The 21559-nt window shown below is 48.1% G+C and overlaps 1 protein-coding gene across 4 annotated transcripts; it reads left to right on the top strand.

Annotated features, from left to right (window-relative positions):
* The first annotated feature begins 38 nt into the window (after positions 1 to 38).
* ZNF518B (zinc finger protein 518B) lies at positions 39 to 20952 on the top strand. Of its 4 annotated transcripts, XM_084798061.1 has the most exons (4): positions 4097 to 4775; positions 6646 to 6924; positions 14126 to 17556; positions 20478 to 20952. In XM_084798061.1, exon 3 carries the CDS (start codon positions 14326 to 14328, stop codon positions 17554 to 17556), a length of 3231 nt encoding a protein of 1076 aa, XP_084654187.1. In that variant the 5' UTR covers positions 4097 to 4775; positions 6646 to 6924; positions 14126 to 14325; the 3' UTR covers positions 20478 to 20952. The 4 variants fall into 4 exon arrangements, with proteins under 4 accessions (XP_084654186.1, XP_084654188.1, XP_084654187.1 ...); XM_084798060.1 differs by lacking the exons at positions 4097 to 4775; positions 20478 to 20952 and adding an exon at positions 39 to 226 and having other exon boundaries at positions 14126 to 20456; XM_084798062.1 differs by lacking the exons at positions 4097 to 4775; positions 20478 to 20952 and adding an exon at positions 269 to 386 and having other exon boundaries at positions 14126 to 20456.
* Positions 20953 to 21559: the final 607 nt, after the last annotated feature.

The following is a 21559-nucleotide window of genomic DNA, read 5'->3' on the forward strand; positions in this document are numbered from 1 at the left end:
CGGTACTGCAACGCGCCGTGTCTCCTCTTCCACCCGCCGCGCATGCCCGATGCGACTATCACTGCACGCTCCAGCAGCTCCAGGAGTTGCGCCTTTGGGTACACTCAAAGAGACTGGAGCCCTAAGGCCCAGCGAGAGAGGGCGGCAGGAAGGTGGTCCACACACCCGGCGCCTGGACATCCCCAAGGGAAATCTGCTCCTGGGAACAGCATCAAAGAGACTCGAGGTAACTTGCCCTGGGCCACACAGCTGGGAACAAAGCCTACAGAGTCTGTTGCCCTTGTCTCGCGATTGACTTCGAGAATAGCCAATAAGATTGAGCCCTCGGTCTGTAATGTGCCAATTTGAGGACCCTGGGCGAAAAGAGCTTTGTATCTCTTTCACAGGTGAGCAAACTTGGACAGGAAGAAACTACTAGAAATGTGTGAAATGTCTGAAAAACGTGGGGCAGGTTGCTCCTGTGGATCTTTTTGATTTATGCAGTCTTAAAACATCTGAGATTTATAGTGTCTGCATGAGAACGCTACTGTGAACACTGTGGCCTGTGTGCAAGAGACTGGCTTTTTCCTAAGGGACATTGGAGACTTAGTCACGTTGTATTCGGGAGTGTTAGCGGCCACTAGAGAAATTTAAACTAGCTGGTGTGGGGTGTAGTAAAGAAATAGAGAGCTAGGGCAAGGCTGACAGGACGCAAAGGCTCATGGATGGGCATCTTTTTGGCCTACGTGTTCTTAGCAGAGTTCAAAAAAAACTCCTGAAGGCAGAGCTTTCAAGTGCTCGAAAGATCTAAATCCACACTGTTCTTCCTTCTCTTCCCCAAACACTCACAACTCCTGCTCTCCTTTTCAGAGCCTTCCTGCTTGCTCCTCCTGCCAAGGAAGGCTCTTTTCATCTGCAGACCACCAGACATCGCCCTTCAGGGAGCCTGCTAGCGCCCCACTGTCATCCCTCATCCTGCTTTGCCCTCTTTCCAATCCGACTACCCAATCTTGTTTCCCCCTTGGCCCAGAGCACTACTGTACAGGTTTCTGTGGCCAAGACCTTGCCCAAAGGGGATGTCGCCTGTGGGAAGGCCAACCTCCTCCGGCTGAAGTTCTGCTCTCTTAACAGCCAGACTGGTTCATTCACAGCTCTCTTACAAGCCAGGGCAGCTGCTCGGTTCTGAAGGCTTGTGGGACTTCTGCAGGTTAGGAGCAGGAGGCTGCAGTGGCACTCACCTCTAATCCCAGCACTTGAGAGGCAAAGGCAAGTGGGGGTTCCTCTGAGTTGGAGGCCAGCCTGGTCTACACATTGAATTCCAGGCTAGCTAGGGCTACACAGAGACCGTGTCTCAAACAAAACAAATCTGATAGGCTCAAACTGTCAGCCCGGCCGTGCTCCCTCCAAAGCTTTTGTGGCAACTGATGGCCTCTGCTAGTTTTGATTGACTATTTAGCTGTTACCCCAGTCTCTGCCTGTTTTCAATACCATCTCCCATGTAACTAGGTCTTTCCTGGCTTCTCATTTCCTCTTCTTCCAAAGACACCTGCCATACTGTTCAAGGGCCCACCCTAATGACCTCAGTTTAATATGGTTTTGTGCATAAGGACTATTTCCCAATGAGGCCACATTCACAAGGAAACACGGCAGAGGGCATTGGCATCTTTCTATAGAACATAATTCAGTCCACATCAGAAGGGACTTTTGTTTTGTTTTGTTTTCGTTTTTCGAGACAGGGTTTCTCTGTGTAGCCCTGGATGCCCTGGAACTCCACCTGCCTCTGCCTTCTCAGTGCTGGGATTAAAGGCGTGCACCACCACCGCCCAAGCCCAGAAGGGATCTTGAACAAAAAAAGATCCTGGGCAAATTATTCCAAAGAGTGGAGAATAGGGTGGGGGAGACAGTGTGAGTGGCAGCATCGTAAGGATGCAGCTTAGAATTTCTGATTAACTCATCTTGCTCCCCATCAAAAGACCCTTGAGGAGCAACACTTTCCACGTTCATGCTTTCATGAAGCCTAGTCTATGTCCCAGCCTGACCCTTTCCCAAGCTACAAGTATTCCTTCTCCAGACCCTCTGGAAACCACTTTACCTTACCACACTGGGGTGTCTGAGAATTGGGAGAGTTTACAGACCCTTCTCAACTGCCAGAGATTATGACAGTATAAACCAATGGTTCTCAACCTTCCTAATGCTGTGCCTCGTTAATACAGTTTCTCATGTTTTGGCCTCTCACCATAAAATTATTTCATTACTACTTCATAACTGTAATTTTGCTACTACTGTTATAAATCGCAATGTAAATACCTGGAATGCAGGTCATAATCCACAGGTTGAAAACTGCTAGTCTAGACTCTTGTCTTGTTAAACACAGACAGCTGCCTGTGGATGGAAAAACTTTTATTCGCCTGTTTCGATTGTTGTCTGGGAGGCTTACTGCCTCCTTCCTGCTCCTGGAAGCTTCTAGTCTCTGGACAGTCTAACCTAGGCCTAGAATGTTTTCAGCCTCTGAGACTTACTGCTTAATGAGCTCAGCCTTACTTGTTCTTTCTGAGCTCTGGGCTGGCTGGCTCAACCCAGCTGTTCTGGCCCAGACTGGCTCAAACTCTTCTCCCAGCTGACTTATTTCATCTGGCTTCTCTCTAGGGCCAGAATTGCTCTGCTTGGCCTCAAACTAACTCAGCAATCTGCTTTATTCTTCTGGCTTCTTCTCATTTTCTTGCTTGTTCCATCTTCATCTGAGTTTCTCTCTGTGTAACCTATCTATTACTGCCCTGGTAAAAGTGCCTCTTAAATAGCTTCCCTTTCCTCTCTTTTCTTGTGGGAGTTGGGCATATCCTATTCTGTCAGATCTCTGATTCATCACCTTTTCTACCACTCAATTAGATATCACTTTCAAACATGGGTGCTTCCTTCTACAAGCTAACTTGACCTTCATTGTTTGGGATTAAAAGTATGTACCACCACACCAGGACTAAGCTTTTCTTTACCTGAAACTTGCTCTATACCAGGCTGGCCTTGAACTCGGATCTGTTTGCCTGGATTAAAGGTGTGTTTGCATTCCAGCCCGATCACACAGACCTAGAAGATCTTTCGTTGTTATCTCTTTTCTTTTTCCAGCTGGATCCCATAGACCCAGAAGGTCTTTGGATGTGCTCTCTTGCCAGAACAACCGTGTTCTGAATTAGCATTCCTCTACATGTGGGGAAGGTTCTAGTGTTGACCAAATTTTACGTGAGAAACCAAGGCTCAGGCAGGCTAAGCAGCAGGCCTATAGTAACTCAAGGAAGTGTCTAGACAGCCTTCTCTCAGTTCTATGTGGCTAAAGAAGGTGGGGCTGTGATGTATGGGTGGGAATATTAAGGAAACATGGCACTTGGACTTCTGGTTCTCCAGTGCATAACTGATTTTCCTGAGTGTGGTTCCTTGTGTCACTAGAGGTCCTCAGACTTGACCAGGATACGTTCTCAATCTTCTGCTCATCATTAGCCTTACTCTTAAGGGAGACTTGGAACTCTGAACCCATTTGGGTCTTTGTTGTTTTTATTTTATTTTGTTTTTCCCTGAGAATAAATCCCTTAGTTTACTTAGCCGGAGGGAGGTGGGGGGGGGGCAGAACAGGAGTAGGTAGCTCCCTTATCAGGGTGTGGTCCAATGCATTGCCTCACAGAGGACAAAGACTTGCTCTCTGCCCGACTTTCTATCTCCAGCAGCAGCCCCTTTGCGGGCTGGGGGCTTGCCCACTGTGGCCACCTGCCCTTCTCAAACTCCATTCATCCAGATTATATTTTTGCCAAAGCCCCTGTATCATCCTCCCAGCATCTTGCCAATAGCTAAGAGCTGACCTCAAACACCTAGGGCAAAGAACTGGCTTTTCTTTCTAGAGCTTCGGCGGTAACTTCTGGCTGTTGTCTATGGAGGGTCTGTACTTCACAGTGGTGCTGCCCCTATGCCACCATCTCTCCTTGCTGGGGGGGTGAGGGGGACAGTTTTATTGTGAGCAGCAGCATCAGAGTGACATACTGTAGGGCCATATGATTCCCTTCTTCCCTCAGAGTGAGAGGATTTGAGGCTGTCTTTTCTCTCGTAGACCGTAGGCGTGTGCCTGTGTGGACAAGGGCCATTTACCCGCAGACAGTATTGAAACTCCGGAGGCAGACACAAACTCCCACATAGCATCTGATGACTGCCCTGCCATCAAACCTTTTTCTGCTCTGACTGTCACAACACGCACTAGATGGGGCCTGAGACTTCAAATATGATCTTCCTTAGCTTTGGAAAGGACTGAGTCGGAGCTTCCATGGCCAAGGCCCAGCAGCTAGCTGTATCCAAAACTAGGGCTGCAGGCCCATCTCCTGCACTAGGATGCTCCAAGAAGCTGTTGAATGACTGAATTCTTGAGCCCCTTTGTTGTCGCTTCATTTACTTGCTGCAGAACTTCAAGCTCCTTGAGGGCAAGCACCAAATCCAACCTGACACAGTGCGGGCCAGGCAGCGGAGTCTGCGGAGCGTGCAGGACAGAGAGATGCAGGCACTGCACCCAGTGGGTGTGAACGCCTCTGTTCAAGACCCCAGCTCAGAGCCCACAACCCAGGGGCAGTGAAGGGGTAACCTCAGGCGCCCGCCTCTCCGCTGCAGTCGTGCCGCACTGCGCACGCGCGCCGCCGGCCCGGCTCCGCCCCCCCGGGTAGGGACCTACAGCGGGCGCGGCGGCGGCGATCTGCGGGCGGTAGCCGGCGTTGTAGATGTCTGTCGGTCCTCTGGGATCTGGGACGGTGAGGTGCCGCGGCGTCCCGGTGAGTGGCGGGGCGAGACGGTGCGGGATCCGGGAGGGCGAGGCTGGGTGTGGCTCCACGGTCCCGCGTGCGCGCCTCCGTGCTGAGGCGCCTCCCGTCGTGCTAGGCTGGTTTGGTCGGAGACCCACGGCCCACCCTGCGGCCTTTGTGCGGCGCCGGCTTAGCCCCGCGACTCAGCGCGCCGGGCGGTTGAGCCGGCTTTTTAAATGATGCCTCGGCCCCGAGCAGGAAGTGTCGTCAGGAGGCCATTTTTAAAGCCTCTCGGCCTCTGAGGCCGGCTTGACGCGGCTTTGGCTTTCAGCGTTTGGAAGACACTCCATCTGCGACTGGCCGGCCCCCAGGGGACGTGATGGTGCGAGCTCTTGCACCCGCGCCTCGCTCAGCGCTGTGCGGTGCCCTGGCCTCGCCCGGGAGAGCGTGCATCCCTGCGAGCGCGCCAACAATAAACTTGAGGACCACGCTGGCATTGTCTTTGGAACGGGTGTCGGGGTGAGCCTGTCCACAGAGGACCTAATCCTGGGTGGGATGGAGCTGATGGCACCTTTTGTGGGATAGCTCCATCCCAGCCTTTCAGTTTGATCTTAAGGACCAGAGTTGAAGGAGTGGGTGCAGATAGGGTGCAGAAGAGGGAAAAGAACCAATGCGAAGTTAATGTCCCGAAAAGGGAAAACAAAAAGATAGAGAATATTGAAAACCCCCCCCTATGTTTGTTGGGTATTTAGCCTACCCATTTAAATCACTTCGGCCATTAAAAAATAGGATACGGACGATATTTATCATAAAAAAGTGAAACATCAAGTATGTTGTCCTAACTGAAAAGTAGCCTACCAACCCTAAACTCCGTATTGTGTTTGAGGCCTTAAAACATTACACCTTAAGTTGAGAGTTGAAATCACCCAAGAAGAAAATTCCTTGAGTGCCAGCGGCCTGCAACACTTAGCTACAGAAGAGCAGCCAGCCAGCTTGGGAAGGTGTCTCTGTCCCTCTGAGTCACACACATAAAGTTAAGCCTAGTCCAGGGCTATACAGGAGAGCATGGCTTTGCCAAGGATTCTGGAAGCCCAGAAAGTATTTACATGCCTGAAGTGCCATATTCAGCTTTTTTTTTTTAATTGTAAGCATTACCTTTATCCAAGACATGCGTTTATTAAAAATGTGTTTTTATCTTGGATTGATGTGTTAGCCCTGACAAGGTCATTCGATACGCCCAGCCTTGTTGTGCTGGTGGCTATTAAAGAGTAAAATAGAGAGCTTTGTCTTCACTATGCCTTCCTCCCGAAATTATCACTCATTTTTAAGCCCACTTAAAGAAGCCTGTATTTCCTTTCTTGTCTATTTGCCTTTAAGTAAGAGGGTCTGGGGCAGTGTTTGTGCAAGAGGCAGAACAAAGAGCAGGTTAACAATTGTCACTGCAAAGGCCGCCATTTTCTTCACCCATTCCCTTATGCTCTGAGCCAGTCCAGTGGTGGGCCTTTCTTCACGTCACCAAGTCTGCTGTTATGGTGGTCAGCTGGATCCTTTCCAGTGAGGATTTCCCCGGCCTTGATTGTCCCTAAACTGCCTTTGATCCCCTCCCCCTGCATGCTGCTGCCACTTGCAGAAACGTGGCTGTACACCATCTAATCCAGACACGGTGGGAATCGTAGGCACAGGATTGCCTGGGAAGGATTTGATGACGTTCCCTACACCCAAGAAAGGAGCCATCCATTTCATTTAGGTCACAGGGTTCCTGAAAACCCTTCCTTTTTAGGCTTAGACTGGCTACCATTGGGAAATGTTTTAAAGGTTTGTCAAAAAAAAAAAAAATGTATCCAAAAGACCATAGCTTGCAGATCCCAGACTTACACCCAAGTGTCTGACTCTGTTTCAGGCCTGTTGTCGGCACCCTTGGCTTCTGAGCATAGATGTCTACACCACGGCCTGAGGTTCTGAGACCTGTGGTCCACAGTGGCTAATAAGAGCTGAAAGAAGAGAGAGAAAGAGCCACAGAGACTTGCCACACTCTTGACTTCTGGGCCTGGGAAGAACCATGCCTAAGAGGTCAAGGATCCTGGCTGTGTCCACAGCTCACAGGACAGAGTTTTAACTGGATGCCGCCCAGCACCGTTTCCACCTCAGTGTGACCTTGAAAAGCCACATACCATCTCAGGTAATTGAAGTTGTGTTAAGAAACGCATCCAGGAACGTATGAGCCTGCTCCTACAGGCACCCTTCCTGACGAGGAGGGCCAAGGTACTGTAACATCGGCAAGCGGCCAGCCACTGGGAGCACCCTGGTTGGCTTCCTGATAACAGACCTACATTGAATTTGCCCATTTACTTCTGGCTCCAGTCAGAACAGCATCTCATATAGGGGGGGACTAGCAGAGTCCTCATCTATAGTTGGCCATGCCCAAACATTGTGGCAGGAGAAGAGGAGCATTCAAATTTCAGATTGCTAAGATCCACACCTCAAAGAGACCTCAGTGTCCCCAAGGTCTTGCTGCTGGGCAGGTGCAAAGCATTGACTCGTATGTGTTTAGGCACCTCACTGCTCTGAAAGTGGTGGCCTAGCCCCGCCTCCACTGTGAGGTCTATAAAGGGACAAAGTTCTGCTTGCCGTCCCTAACTTTTCCTGCGCCTGTCATTCAGGTGGTTCCCAACCTGAGTTGCATATTAGAATCATTTTTGAAGCCTTATAAATTCTTGTCTGGATTCTGCCTCACCCCTGCCACTACCTCAATTAAATCCCAGTCTTTGAGGAATAGGGCCCTGGCAGCTGCATTTTCAAAGCCCTAAAGTAATTTCCTTTCAACACTGTGGGCTTATCTAGACCATATTTGCCTTAATGCAAGCAAAGCCAATGGATACCCATGGAGAAGGAAAGATTTCTCTCTTTTTAAACTATCAATTCTACAAATTTGGGTCGTCCCCCACCCCACCCCTTTGAGGACGAAAAGGAAATACAAAAATGTGTTCATACTAAATATCTTTAGAGACCTTAGAGCCCTTTGAATGTTTCAAGGCTGAATTTTTTTGTAATACCCCTTGGTCGTGTGTGTGTGTGTGTGTGTGTGTGTGTGTGTGTGTGTGTGTGTGTGTGTAATGCTAATAAGCGTATCTTCTCATTAATGGTTTTCTTTTTCACATTTAAACTACAAGCCTTGAACTTGAAAGACTCTAGCCCCAGTCTTACTATTTCTTTTCTCATAAACTGTTGGGCGAAGTGGCCCATAAAATCCCTTGTTTTCGGTGTTCCCTGCTTGTTCTCTGCAGAGCCAGTTCCTCCTTCACCCCTGGGGAAGGACACCCAGGGGCGCCTAGCTTCTGAGCAAGCCCTCTGAAGCCCTCTGTGTTTTTTGTTTTTTTACAGTTTCTGCTTCTCAGTGGAGCTTTACTGGACTCCACATTTAAAGGAGTCTTACCAAAAGTGTTGTCATTTTTTCCTTTTCATTCATCCCCACATCAGCCATGTGGTAAATTGTCCCTTTTTACAACTACAGAAACTCAGGCTAAGCTAAGTCTAAAATCACATGGCTAGCTATGTAATAAGCCAAAGACCTACCTGCCCTTTGACCTTTGTCCCTGGTTTCCCAAAGTCCTGTGCTCTGCGTTTTTAAATTGCAGTCACTGAGAAAGCAGACAGTCAGACCGTCTGGTCTGTTGCCCTGGCTATACACCTGCTTTCTGAAGACAGTGGGACCCCAGGGACGATGTGTTCCTCAGTGGCATTTGGACATGCTTCTTGTCATCAAGGTGGCAGTCAGCCTTAATCATTCCTGAGTACAAGGTGGTTCGGCATGAAGAGTCCACCGCATGGTTGACATCACCTGCTTTTCCATCTGCTCAGTTCTGATTTGTGATCATTGAAGTACTGGCCCAGGCGTTGTTTTACTTAAAGGTCTGGAAGATGATATGCTGTTTATAAGTGTAATGATGGTGTCTTCCGCATCCAGTCTTACATCTACATGCTTCTAGCCATTATGGGCTTATATGGTGTTTAAAGGGTTCACTGAGGGGGCAGATGAGACAAGCCATAAACAGAAGGAATGCATACATACAGCTTGTGAGGGGCACACTGTCCCTTGCCTGGCAGTGAAAAGGAGAGAAATCACTTGCCAAAGGACCCAGCCAATGAAGGGCGAATCTTCCAGCAGATTCCTTTGTTCTTCTTGGGTTCCTAAGCAGAATCCCTGCCCCAGTGATTGAATGTGGGTGGAGCCTCAGCAAAGGGAGGAGTCTTGGATCAGCATGCCTAAAAAAAAAAGAGCTGTTTTGAGTTTGCGTCCTGATCAAAAAAGATATAGCCAGTCATCTGTCATGTGCAGCAATGGGTATGACACAGTGTCCAGCCACATTCTTTTCTCACTGACATCTAGAGGAGACATTTGCTGCACGCCTGTTTCATGGTGTGGCTGAGCTGTCACAAATGGGGATGGGGAAAGGTAGCCTGGTTAAGTAGCTGACACATAAAAGCAAGAGTAGTGTGCATCCAGCAGTGTCTTTGTCCTGTGGTGATGACTGCTCTGGTACCACCAAAACCGATGCGTAGTTTCTACCTGGGCAACTCTTGACTGTACACCCAAACAGTGTTAAGTTGAAAGTGAGACTCAGCTATGTTCTGGAAACACGGTCAGGCAGCTGAGGAACCTGTGCTTGGCATAATTTCATTACAAAAGTAGCAGCTGGGTGAGGTGACTCACAGAGGCAGGTGGATCTCTCTGAGTTCGAGGCCAGCCTGGTCTACAAAGCGAGTCCAGGACAGAGAAACCCTGTATTGAAAAAAAAAACAAAAACAGAAACAACAAAAAAAAGGAAAGTAACATTTAATGGGACCTGCTTTCCCAACCCCTTTCACTTGCCTTATAGCAGGTACCCTTACTGCCAACCCTGTGGTGTAGGCCAAGGAACAGTGTGCCCCAGGTCACACACTAACAAGTGCTGGCACTGCCGTTTAAAATCCCGCATTGTTTCTATAATGATAACGTGAGACCTAGTCTTACTTGGCCCTTTCTGATCTGTTGAACACTAATAAGCATTAGGAAGCCATATGCTTCCTTCCTAGTGATGAATACAAACTTTCATGTCCTTGACTAGCTCTCAGTGAACTGAGTCCTCAGGTTAAATTCCACCCCCCTTTGTGTTCCTGCAATAAATATGTAAGAAATCAATATAAGTGAGCTCCAAAATTTTTTTTAACCTTACCCATAGTGCATGCAAGTAAACTCCTACCCTACCTCAGTGCCGAGAGCAAGTTTGTGGCACACAGAATTGTCCCTATACGTTGGTACATGACCGTCATCTTTGGCTTTTGCTATAGATAATTCTATATGCTGCTAAGCCATTTATTATGGGAAACAGACAACTTAATGTTAAATGGCTCTCCTACTGGGCCATTAAGTTGGCAGTACTGAGCTACCTGAGAGGAAAAAACTGACTGACATTGTGCCCTAGGAGCTGTGCCTTTGGAGGTCGGTGAACTCTGCCACTGATATCTTAGGTGCCCTCCACATGAAGTGCGTCCATGTACAGCCTCTGTCAGCAGTGTCTTATGGCATCCTTGGCCTACAGGCCATTGATAGTAACTTGCTGAAAAGATTCAGCTTAAAAGGTAGTTGGGTGTGAGCCAAATGAAGGAGGCTATCACGCAGGGGCGTTGGCAGTACCTGAGAAGTGATCTCATGTCCATCCCACCCGCTGCCCTTTGCCCATGCTCTGCTCCCACTTACCTTTTGCTTGGGGTATTCACACTGGAGCTGTGTTCTGCCCTGCACCTGCTACACAGGTAGCAATGATCAGCTAGAATTGTAAAGAAACCCCCTCTCTTGTTCACCACGAGTGGGAAGCAGAGGTATTGTACCAAGGCCAGCTTAAAATACAAGTTGTCCCCAACCTCGGATAGCTCCCTCTAGGACTCTGACTTCATGACAGTGTACATGAGGGGTGCACTCAACAGAAGCCATACTTCTGGGTTTGTTTCTTGACCTCTCAACCCGGCTGGCCACGTGCACAGCACTCTGGTGATGTTGGGCAGCAGCTGTGACCTGGAGCTCGTGGCCAACCAAGTTGTCACAAGTGTAAGCCGTCAGTACTGTGCCATGAACGCTATTCAAAAATGAAATAACGTGGTTATTGTATTATAAACTGTCTAGCTGTGTGCCAGCTAATGTAAGCAAGCGTTCTTAATTGAAAGTGGGCTGTGCTATATTGTGCTGTGCTGTAGGCCAGGTTGTGTTAAATTTGTGTTACACTTAGGATGTTTTCAGTTTGTGGTGGGTCGTAACCCCCTTGGAAGTTGGGGAATGTACGTAACTAAACTGCCCAGATGGTTTTGCACAGATGGTATCACAGGACTCTCTTGTTCCTCAGCCACTTGGTACTGGCCTGATTGTCTGGGGATGCTCTCTGCTTCTTCCTGATGGTCATGAGCCTACGTGCTAAATCTGTTTAAAGTTTAAAAGTATTGAGAGCCTCCAAGTGAAAGGACTAAGCAAGAGCATGGAAAAACTGTTTTCTTTCTTGAATCTTTGAGGCTATGAAGATATGAAAAAACTGACCATGTATAAATGTAATTCTGGTTGGTGTGGTTCTTCCACTGAAGGAAGCTTTGCAAGTGGGGTCCTTCACTAACCAGTTAGCTAATGTTCATGCAATGAGGTGCTGCATTGAAACCATCAATAACCAAGTTGTGTGGGGCAAGTGCTTAAATTTGCACACCCAGCATCATTGCTACCCATGCTGTAAGGTTATGAGGCTGGCAGATGAGAGTAGACCTTGCCATAGCAACTGGATGCAGATCTTTGGAGCAGAGCTGAGAACCAAGAGCTGCCTGGCAAGAGAAGGGCCATGCGGGTTACTAGTTGGCCTGGCCCATCAACAAAGTCCTTTGTTGGCCTGTCGACAAAGTCCTTTGTTTACAGGCAAGTCTGAATAGAAGGTAAGTTACAGGAAAGCGGGGGTTTTTGTTGTTGTTGTTTTGTTTTGTTTACTTCAGGTTGAGTTGTTGACAATGAAAACAAAATTCTGCCTGAAGAGGAAAGGGTTTGGGAGCTTAGAGTAGCCAGTGTGTCGAAGGTGGGGTTGTTCAAAGGACTTAAATAGGTCCGGAAGCTAGCAATTTCACCTGCCTGCAGGCTGTTGTCAGGGCTACCTGGTGCCTTAACCAAAGCTGTTTTAACAGCCCTCCATCTCTCCTGAGAGGGAATGCATCCCAGGAATGTCGGTGTTTACGTGGCTGTTAGGTCCCTCAAGCTTCAGGACCACTGGATGCGAGCCGTATGCCCTGACTTCAGCCTCTGCGTTCTATGGCCCTGTGGCTTCTCTGGGCCTTACTTACAGTTGATGGCATCTGCATGAAACTGCTGGGGGAAACATGTTGGAGATACTCGAGTTCACAAATTATAAAATCTGACTTCAGAGACCAACAGCCTCAGGCTTAGACACCTGGTCCAGGCTTCTGCCCTGTAGACGAGAAAACAGATGCACATAGGTCACTGCCTGAGGTTGCTTTGTGTATAGCAGGAGCTCTAGGGGTCCTGTCTCCTTTCACATGTGCCAGTTTACAGATCCGGAAAGGAAAGAGTATGTCTGCTTCCCCAACTGATGCCTGACAGGCCTCTACATCTACACCAGAGTAAAGTGGAATAGGAAGGCTGGCCACTTGGGAGCATTCATGTATCCTATGCAAGACACGGTCCTCTGGCATACACAGACGCTTGACTTTGGAGGGTTCTGACAGCACTTGCAGCCCCCAAGGCCTTTGTCTCCTTGATGCCGTCTGGTACAGGGGCTTGACTACATGCTGGTAGTTGCTTTGGGTTTACGTGACCATCATTCACCAGAACTGGGCAGGAAAGAGAGGACTGCATGTGGCATCCTGGCTTGTCCTTATGTGTGGGATCTCTGTTGTTTTTCAAAGCTGCATGTTTCTTCTCCTGTTCTAATCCAAGGCACCATGGCCCACTGCTGCCAGTTAGTCCTTTGCAGGCTCTAGTTTCAACTGGATGCTGTCGCTGAGATGTAAATCAGAGCCTGTCATTCTGTTGACCCACTCTCTTTCCCGTCTCTCTGTCACATGTACAGGAGAAGCTATTGTCCTGTGCCCCATATCGACCATTATGGTGATGGTTGTTGTTGTTGTTGTTGTTGTTGTTTTTCAAGACGGAATTTCTCTGTGTTGCTCTGGCTGTCCTGGACTCATTTTGTAGGCCAGGCTGGCCTTGAACTCACAGAGATATGACTGCCTCTGCCTCCATAGTGCTGAGATTAAAGGCATGCGCCACCACACCTGGCTCCATTTTGAGCCCCACCTCCACCCGTTGCTGATTCTCCAAGTGCTCCAAGCCCACTTCCTACAGACCTTGCCTTCTCTCTGCTTGAGACACCCTTTTTCTGGACCCCCATAGAACTCGGTCCCTGGGTGTCCTCTCTCCACGCAGCTCTGAAGCCTCCTCACATGCGCTTGTCCTGCCCTTCACTTTGCTTCTTGCTATTTCTTTACCAGTTTGGGCGTCTTGTCTTGTTTTGTTTTAATTGGCATTTGACAACTAAATGATTGACCCACTCCCCCAAATGTGGCTTCATAAGGGGAAGGCAGTGGTCTGTCCATTCTTAAAACCATTGCATATGTACACATGCCAGTGGGCATGTGTGGCAGTCAGAAACAGCTCTCAGGAATGCATTCTCTTCCCTCTACCATGTGGGTTCTAGGCATGGAGCCCAGGCCGTCAGTGTTGGCACCAGTTGTATTTACCCAATGAGCCATCTCTTGGTCAGTGCCCTCCAGCTCCCCAAGAGGGCGCCCAGCACTTGATGGAGGCCGCTGAAGATGATAAAGAAATCACTGTTTGAGTCAGTGTTGTTGGCATCTCACCACTTGTGGAAGCAAAGTGGGTGTGTGTGGGTGTGTGTGTGAGAATTGGCGTAATTCAGGTGCACGTGTGAATGAGGGACCTTAAGCCCTGGCTCCACCACTTGGTAACTGGCACATGAAAATTGAGTTGGCGGTGTCGGCATGATGTTTTTGTGAGGCTCATATGAAGCTACCTATAAAGTTGTTGGAATGTACTTAGGTCAGTTAAAAACAAAGCATTCCCCTGTCCAAGGTGACCCCTGAGCTGATGTCGTTCCTCCAGGTAGCTCAGGCTCACAGTTGGCCTAGAGTGGAGATTTCTAAGTGCCTGAGCTAGAGATTGTTCTTTAGTTTAGGCTTGCCCATGTGGCTGTGTTTGTGTTGCTGCAGTGTAGTAGTTTCACATGTGTGGGGATTCTGTGGGAAGTTCCCACTGAGCCATTACAATACAGCGGAAGTAGTGGTAGCTTAGCTAACCCTTGAGCCACTGTACTAATCTGTATGGTTTTTTTTTCTTGTAGTGTTGGCCTGGAAACAGAATTGAAAGCAGTCATACTGTGGCTCTCATATTTCCTGTGAAAGGACACAAAATGTGATTGATTGTTAGTCATTCACATAAGAGAAGTGCCTGCTGCTCCACCAGTCACTGGGTGTGTGGAAGGATGTCTGCAGAGGATTTCACCGAGTGACATCTTTCTGGTTTTCGGTTGGCCATGTGGGTATGCAGATAAAGAAGATGAAGGATATTGGAGAACAACTGTATACCACGCAAGTGAATGGTGGACCCAGTCCCTTGACCATGTCTCCCAAACAGCCTAGTTCTAATAGAGCAACTCGGCCAGATAGGCAGGAAGCACAAACCTTATTGTACCAAGGCTCAGAGGCCGAGGCTGCCACAATGACCATTGCTACTTGCATACAGTGCAAAACTGTCCACAAGATCCCGCCTCAGGACCTGAGGAAGGGCCTTGGGCAGAGCCAGAAGGAAGATGCTTTTGTCTGCTTCAAATGCAGCCTTCGAGCGGGGCCCGCCCAGCTGCATTTTGCAAACGGTAACCCCAGTGCGGCTCCTGTTAGAAATGAGACTGACGCCATCTCAAGTCCTGTAAATAAATTTAAGGTTAGGAACTTCAAGCCGGGCAAATACTACTGTGATAAATGTCGCTTCTCCACAAAGGACCCGCTGCAGTACAGAAAGCACACGCTGCAGCACGAGGAGATCAAGTTCATCTGCTCCCACTGCAGCTACATCTCCTACACGAAGGGGGAGTTCCAGAGGCACCTGGTGAAGCACACCGGCATCTTCCCTTATCGGTGTGAGTACTGTGACTACGGTGCCATTCGCAACGACTACATCGTCAAGCACAGGAGGAGGGTCCACGAGAGGGCTGGTGCCAAACGGCCACTCAAGACTGTGACCAAACTGGAGCCCAAGAGACCCACCATCTCGAAGCAGAGCATGGAACTCTCAAAGGCCCCTGGTCCCAGGGCTGCCTTCCAAAACAAGCTGTCAGAGCAGCTGTCTCGGTTCTCTCTCCACGCACACAAAGACAAGGCGCACAACGGGATGTTGTTGCCTGAGCTGAAGAAGCATCAAAAGGACGTGGTGTGCATTCCCAACAAAGTGACCTTGTCCGAGCCAAGCGAGGTGAGCCTGGTGGGGAATAAGAATGTTGAGGTGGAAGTGCTGTCCCCCTCCAAGGAGCCTGTGCAACCGGGTATGCCACTGACCATTGTGGCACCCTCGGAGCTGGTGGTCCCCACCAACTGTCTAGCGCAGTTGATGGATGTGAAGGTCGTCAATGGCACACAGCAGCTTGTGCTTAAACTGTTTCCATTGGAAGAAAACTCCCGCCTCGAAGCGGGCAGAGATGGGGTTACTTCTGAGTGTGTGACGACTGAGAAGGCCTCAGGGGGACAGAAAAGAATGCTTTCCCCAGAAGCCGTGAGGTCACTGGCGGCAGAAGGGAGTACTGGAGAGTTTGTGGGCCTTGACCGGCTGCACTCTTTGGTTCAGAAACAGCTTAGAAATGTGAAGTGGGTAAAGTCTTGCAATCTCTTCATGCCCAATTCTGGTGTGCACAGTCATCAAGACTCTTTCCTCTCCTCTGGTACCATGAAAGATTTGCAGAAAACCCACAGTTTGTGTCCACCCAGAGCCCTTCCTTCTGTTGCCTTAAAAGGTCATTCTCCAGCCTCTGTGCAAAACAGTGTTTCTTGTGGTCCGGGCGCCACGGCAAATCCTTTCTTGAGTAAAGTAGCTGTTTCTCTTGCTGAAGATGGATGGGGTTCCCGCAGTGACTCCCATCAGCTCCTTCCGCTTGCCTCATTGCCTGCGAAGGTGTCCTTCTGTGGGGAGAAGGGCTTACTGCCTGTAGGTGAGAATGACTTAGAAGCGGCCCTGAATAGGATTAGTCATCCGGAAACAATGGTTTCCTCTGACAGGAAGCTGGAAGACAAGCAGGTAGAAAACAAGGCAGTGGGAAATGCAGGCCAGGTTTCCTCTGCACAGAAAAAAGAGTATTTACACATAAACATGACTGGGGAAGATAAACTGAGACCCCACCAGCCTGGGGATCAACCTGTGCAGAATTCTGAGAAGGCAGGGAACGCATTTGAAGGCCCAATCATCTCATCAGTGTTTTCTCTGAGCTCTGGATCTGAAAATGTGCCAGAGGGCATTAAGTGGAATAGTTCGACGACCAAAATAAAGTCCATTGAACTGCTGCGCAGAAAGATAGCACAGTTAATTGAGTCTTGTGGCAAGCCTTCCTCTTTGTCTGCCAATAGTGCTCAGCGACGTTCCATAGGCCAGGCCCCCAACCTGACTTCAAAAGCAACTCCTAGGGCTGTTCAAGAAATGAGTGTGTCCCTTACTGGCCCTGGCCCTTCTGTGGGGCCTCTCCAAAATCCTCAGAACGAGGGCAGTGTTACTGGCATTGGGCAGCTTGCTCAACAGCAAATCTGTCCCCAGTTTGTCAGTGGTGAGGACAGGAGAATAGAAAGCAGAGTGACCAGAAAGGCTGCTGTTGCTACTCCAGTGCTGATCCCCAAAGGGGCTGTGTTGAGGGTCCTTAACTCCTCTGAAGATGCTCACATCATAGAGGCTACCTGTGACACACCGGTCAGCATACCCTGCAGCGAAGCAGAACCACTTCCATTCTGCTCTATGAAACGGACAGGCTCGGGCTCCCAGCCTTTGACCTGCAAACGTGGGCCAGCCGACCTCTCCCCAAGTCTTGAGACCTCTCTCCGGCCCAAACTGAAAAGGGAGGACACTCTTTACAGTACCACCCCTAAGAAAATTGTCCCCGTGTACAGCACACAGCCAGGAAGCAGCGACTGCAGCAGGCAAGGGAGGCCAATTTCTAGAAACCTAACAGTAAGCAAGAATAAGACCAAGCAAGTGAGCTCAGTCAAGAAGAAAAACAAGATGCAGGCTGATCCCAGCCGCTGTTTCAAAGACCCTTCCTTTTTTCAGGTTACAAGGCAGTTGCGACTAATCGCTGCCAAACCGGATCAGTTGATCAAATGTCCCCGTCGGAACCAGCCAGTCATTGTGTTAAACCATCCCGATGTCGACTCTCCTGAAGTGACGAATGTGATGAAGGTGATCAACAAATACAAAGGCAACGTCCTCAAGGTTGTCCTGTCTGAGAGGACTAGGTGTCAACTGGGTATTCGCCGACACCATATGCGGCTCACCTACCAGAATGCAGAGGAAGCCAACCACATGAAGAGGCAGATGATGTTGAAAATGAAACTGAAAAAGGTTCATAAAAACAACTACCAGGTGGTGGGCTCATTGCCGGATGACCCTGCCCAGTGTGTATTTAAGTGTTGGTTCTGCGGGCGCCTCTATGAAGACCAGGAAGAGTGGATGAGTCACGGCCAGCGGCATTTGATAGAGGCCACCAGAGACTGGGATGTCCTTTCTTCAAAGGGCAAATGAGTAAAAATTGGGTCTTTGAAGTTTGGGTTTTCTCCTAGTTTTTCCTGGCTTAGGGTCAAACCCTATACCCTCAGTGCCGTAGATGAAAGGGGGTTGCTTATTCCCCAGAGTCACCAGAGGGTTGAGAGCCCCTTCCTTACCTGAGCTCTGTGGCTGGACCAGGAGAGGTGGGAGGCACCTGAAATTCTAGTGCTTTCTGTTGGAAGGATGTAATCCGAGGTCTTTCTTGCTTAGCGCTTATTTTTCAGGAGTAGACACATCTTTCATGATCCATTTAGAGGGGCAGGTTTGTGGGCGACAGGCTTCTCAGACAGATTCTGTTGAAGAGCTAAGCCTGTCCTAGTGCACACACCCACTTGTGCTTTGACTTCTCCCAGAGTATTTGGTACATAATAGAAGTTACATTTTTCTACTTGATGGGTCGTCTTCCCTTTGGTTAGATTGCTCGGCCCCTCCCCCTCTGAGTACTAGCAGTGTTCTGCAGGGCCACACTGGCCATGTATCAGCAACAGGTGTTAGGAAAAGACGAGACAAATTTTCCGTATTTAGCTTTTTGCTTGCTTTTAAAATAACTTGATTGGTAATAGTTGGATAGGGAATATGTAATTGGTTTTTGTTTTAGGTAAAGAAGGGAAAATATGTAAAAATCAAGTCAGTTCTCTGCATCTAATGCTCCATCAAATATAAGTGACTATTTTAAAATATCAAGGAACAGATTCATTAAAGCAAAAGCCTTGGTGGTGCCATTCTAGGCGGACTTGAAAGCCCACTGTGAAGGGTCTTCCGTGGCTGGTTTTCACCTGGGGACCCATGCAGAGCCTCCAGGGATGCCACCACACTCTTGAGTGTAGGATCATAGGGCTGCTCCCCAGGCCAGGTGTGGTCTCCCTTTTCCTCTTTCTGATAAGGTCCTCCTGGGGACGAAATGTCTGTGCGAACATTTTCCTCATGAACACTAGCAACCGCAGGAGTCAACAGCATGGAAAGAGAGCCCCACTTGTCTGTGGAGGCTTTAGGAACACTACCCCTGTTTTCAGTGCGAGGAACAGGCCGCTCCTAGTTTGGCCACAGATACTCCGCTCTCTCTTGCTTACCTTTGCCGGAAGGACTTCCCCTCCACTAAGAGGTGTCAAGACGTAGCAATCTCCGAGGCACTTCTGCACATTAGGAGAAAGCCTATCTTCTGCATGGGTAGGGCTTCCTGGGCAAGGGCAGCTAAGGCAGTGGACGCTGACCATGCCAAGCACAGGTGGCTGAGTCACAGGCCAGCCCTCTTTGAGACTGTCCATTCTTGGGGGCTTAGCGATGAATGCTGTGAGCAGAACGGGGGGAAGGGGGGTGGTTGGATTGGAAAATGGTACCAGTGACTTCTAATCTACTTGGTAGTCAGGCATCCTGACTTTGCCTTGTCACATGGCAAGTCTTAGCATATCCTCTCCCGGTTGGGATTATACTCCTTTCAAGTTGGTTTTCATTATAAATACTTGGCTTTTCTTAGGTACAATTCAATACCTGGTCAGTTTCTTAATTGATAATTTTAATTTAAAAGTTGCATTTTTTATATATGTGTATATATGTGTACACATATAAATATTTTTTACCATATGCAAATTGCAACTGCTAATTTTCTGATTTCCTATTTTATAATGATACATGAGCTGGGGAAATATAAAGCTTTTATATTCTAGAAATAATTTATTTTGAAAGAACATTTTTACAATGGTTTCATCTCATTTTTAGAAAATGAAAGCACAGTAAGTGGTGGGACCTGATTCCTATGAGCAGGCGGGAGTAGACAACCCTTGTGGGTCATTGTATTGTAGCATCTCGTCGTGCCTGGTGCTCGGTGGCTCTGTAATGCAGAGCATTCTGAAGTCTGATCTATGGTGCAGACTGGTACCCTCCATCTCAAACTTGAGTCTCATGTAATGTGGCAGGAGGGGCTATAGGGTCCACTCCTTCTCTACCTCACTGCTGCACAGGCCCGTCCTCCCCACCCTGTCCCCAATGGCTGGGCCTCTGGCTGCCACAGATCAGTGTCAACAGAATATTTACACTCTGCAGCAGCAGCGGTTTTCAAGTATTATCTAGAACAACTAGTCTGGAGTTAGTGAGCAGAATATGTAGCGAATCTTTGGGGGGCCGTTTTCAGAACTACAAACCTTGTTGAGGAATTCAGAGGGCTCCTGGCAGTCCTAAGCATGGGAAAGGTGAAAGTGACTGACTTTTCAAACACAGAGCTTACACATAGCTTGCCGTGTAGGTGAGTGTGTGGAAGGACCCCATTTCTAATGGATTGGAAGGAAAACAGGAATGTGGTACTTCCGTAGTCTTACTTTAACTTTGAAGGATCTCTAGTCACTACATTTTGTTGATAGTACTTATAAAATAATTTTAAACTTATTTTTTAAGCTAGTTTTTCTTACTTTGGGGGACCAAAAATAAAAGGACCATCTTATATTTATGATACAGGCAAGTAGAAGTTTAAAAAAAAATTTTTTTAAGCCCCTGACTCTTAAGTGTCCTCTCAATAGATTATATTTTATTCAGATTTTATCTGTAACCCAAGACATTTTGTGAGCCCCTAACATGGGCCACACACTGTTAAACTAAACTTAAACAAGATATATTGACCCTCCAAAGTTCCATTTCCCTTTTCTTTAGAACTTCCATAATCTACCCCGGAAGATGAAGGTATGGTGGTGGTGTTCAGCCTTCAGAATGACTTTTGAATCTGTGAATGTCTTTATGAGCAGAAACAAAACTTGGTCTTAACATGTCAAGCGTTACAGTTCCTGTGTGAACAGTTTGTGTGTCTGCTGCTCTGGTTCAGAATCAAGTCTGTATATAGATAGAAAAGTTGGCATCAGTTTTGTTTAAATAAAGCAACTTTTAAGGTCTTCACTGCTCTCTCATTTCAGGTAATAAGCACGGTGGCTGTGAAGTGCAAAGCCTTGCTTGCACTGATGAGCTGAATACATTGCACACAGTGCAGGCATTGGTTTGTACCAGAGTGTTAAACACCTTGCCAGATGTGCAAACCCTGATGTGAACCCACATGACTCTTCTGTCTGGCTCCACTTCACAAACGTTTGAACGGCATTGCAGATTTCCTACCACGCCCAGTGGCCCATGCGCCTCTCAAGGAGGGGATATGAGATGAGAAAGTTCTGTTAGGCAACTTCACTGAGGCCGTGGCTGTATCACACTACTGCTATCTTTGGTCAAAATTAACAGCCCTTGTACCTGTTCCCACATAAAACTGAGAAGGACTATGCTATTTTAAAAGTATTCCTAATCTCATTTCTCTCCTTGGCCCAGGGAAAATTGAGCTTGAGGTAAGCATTGACCAAGTGAGGAGGGAAAAAAGTACTGCCATTCAACAATCTTGCTAATAAATTCATTACCTAGTTGACATGGGTGGTCATCCTCTGGAGGGTTCCCTCGTTCATTTGTTCGCTTTGATGGCTCCCACCTCAGACAGTTTGAGATGAGATGGTATGCCTAGGAAAAACAAGGCAGTGTGAGGCCACCTGTCAGTAACAAGAAGAGGTAATGTCATTTATGATTGCTTTGCCAGTGCCTTTAAAGCCTTTTCAGGATGCTCAGATTATTAAGTTCCTTTTTATAAGTTAGGAATCCGATATGTCCCCATATTTCAATTTCCATGCTAAATCTTTGAATTACAGCCAAAAGCAATTTTATCAAAACACTATTCGCATTGTGAAGGTTGTTTCACATTGCTTCCATCTTAAGTGGCTACCATAGCCACACTGAAGCTCCAAGGATGCAGCAACCTCCTGGACCATCCACACACAGATGGGCATACTCTGACACATTGTCATTTACACCTATACATTCACTAATGCGCATGCTAAATCTTTTTAACTTGGTTAAGACATAGGGAAGAGGGAACTTCAACATAATATTTAGCAGCACCAAGGCTGAAGATCTGTGTTGCCCTCCTCTGCGTTCCCCTGATACTAATGAAATGATGTCTCTG

This window comes from Acomys minous, assembly GCF_964271855.1.
Source record: "Acomys minous genome assembly, chromosome: 10".
NCBI classification, from domain to species: Eukaryota; Metazoa; Chordata; class Mammalia; order Rodentia; family Muridae; genus Acomys; species Acomys minous.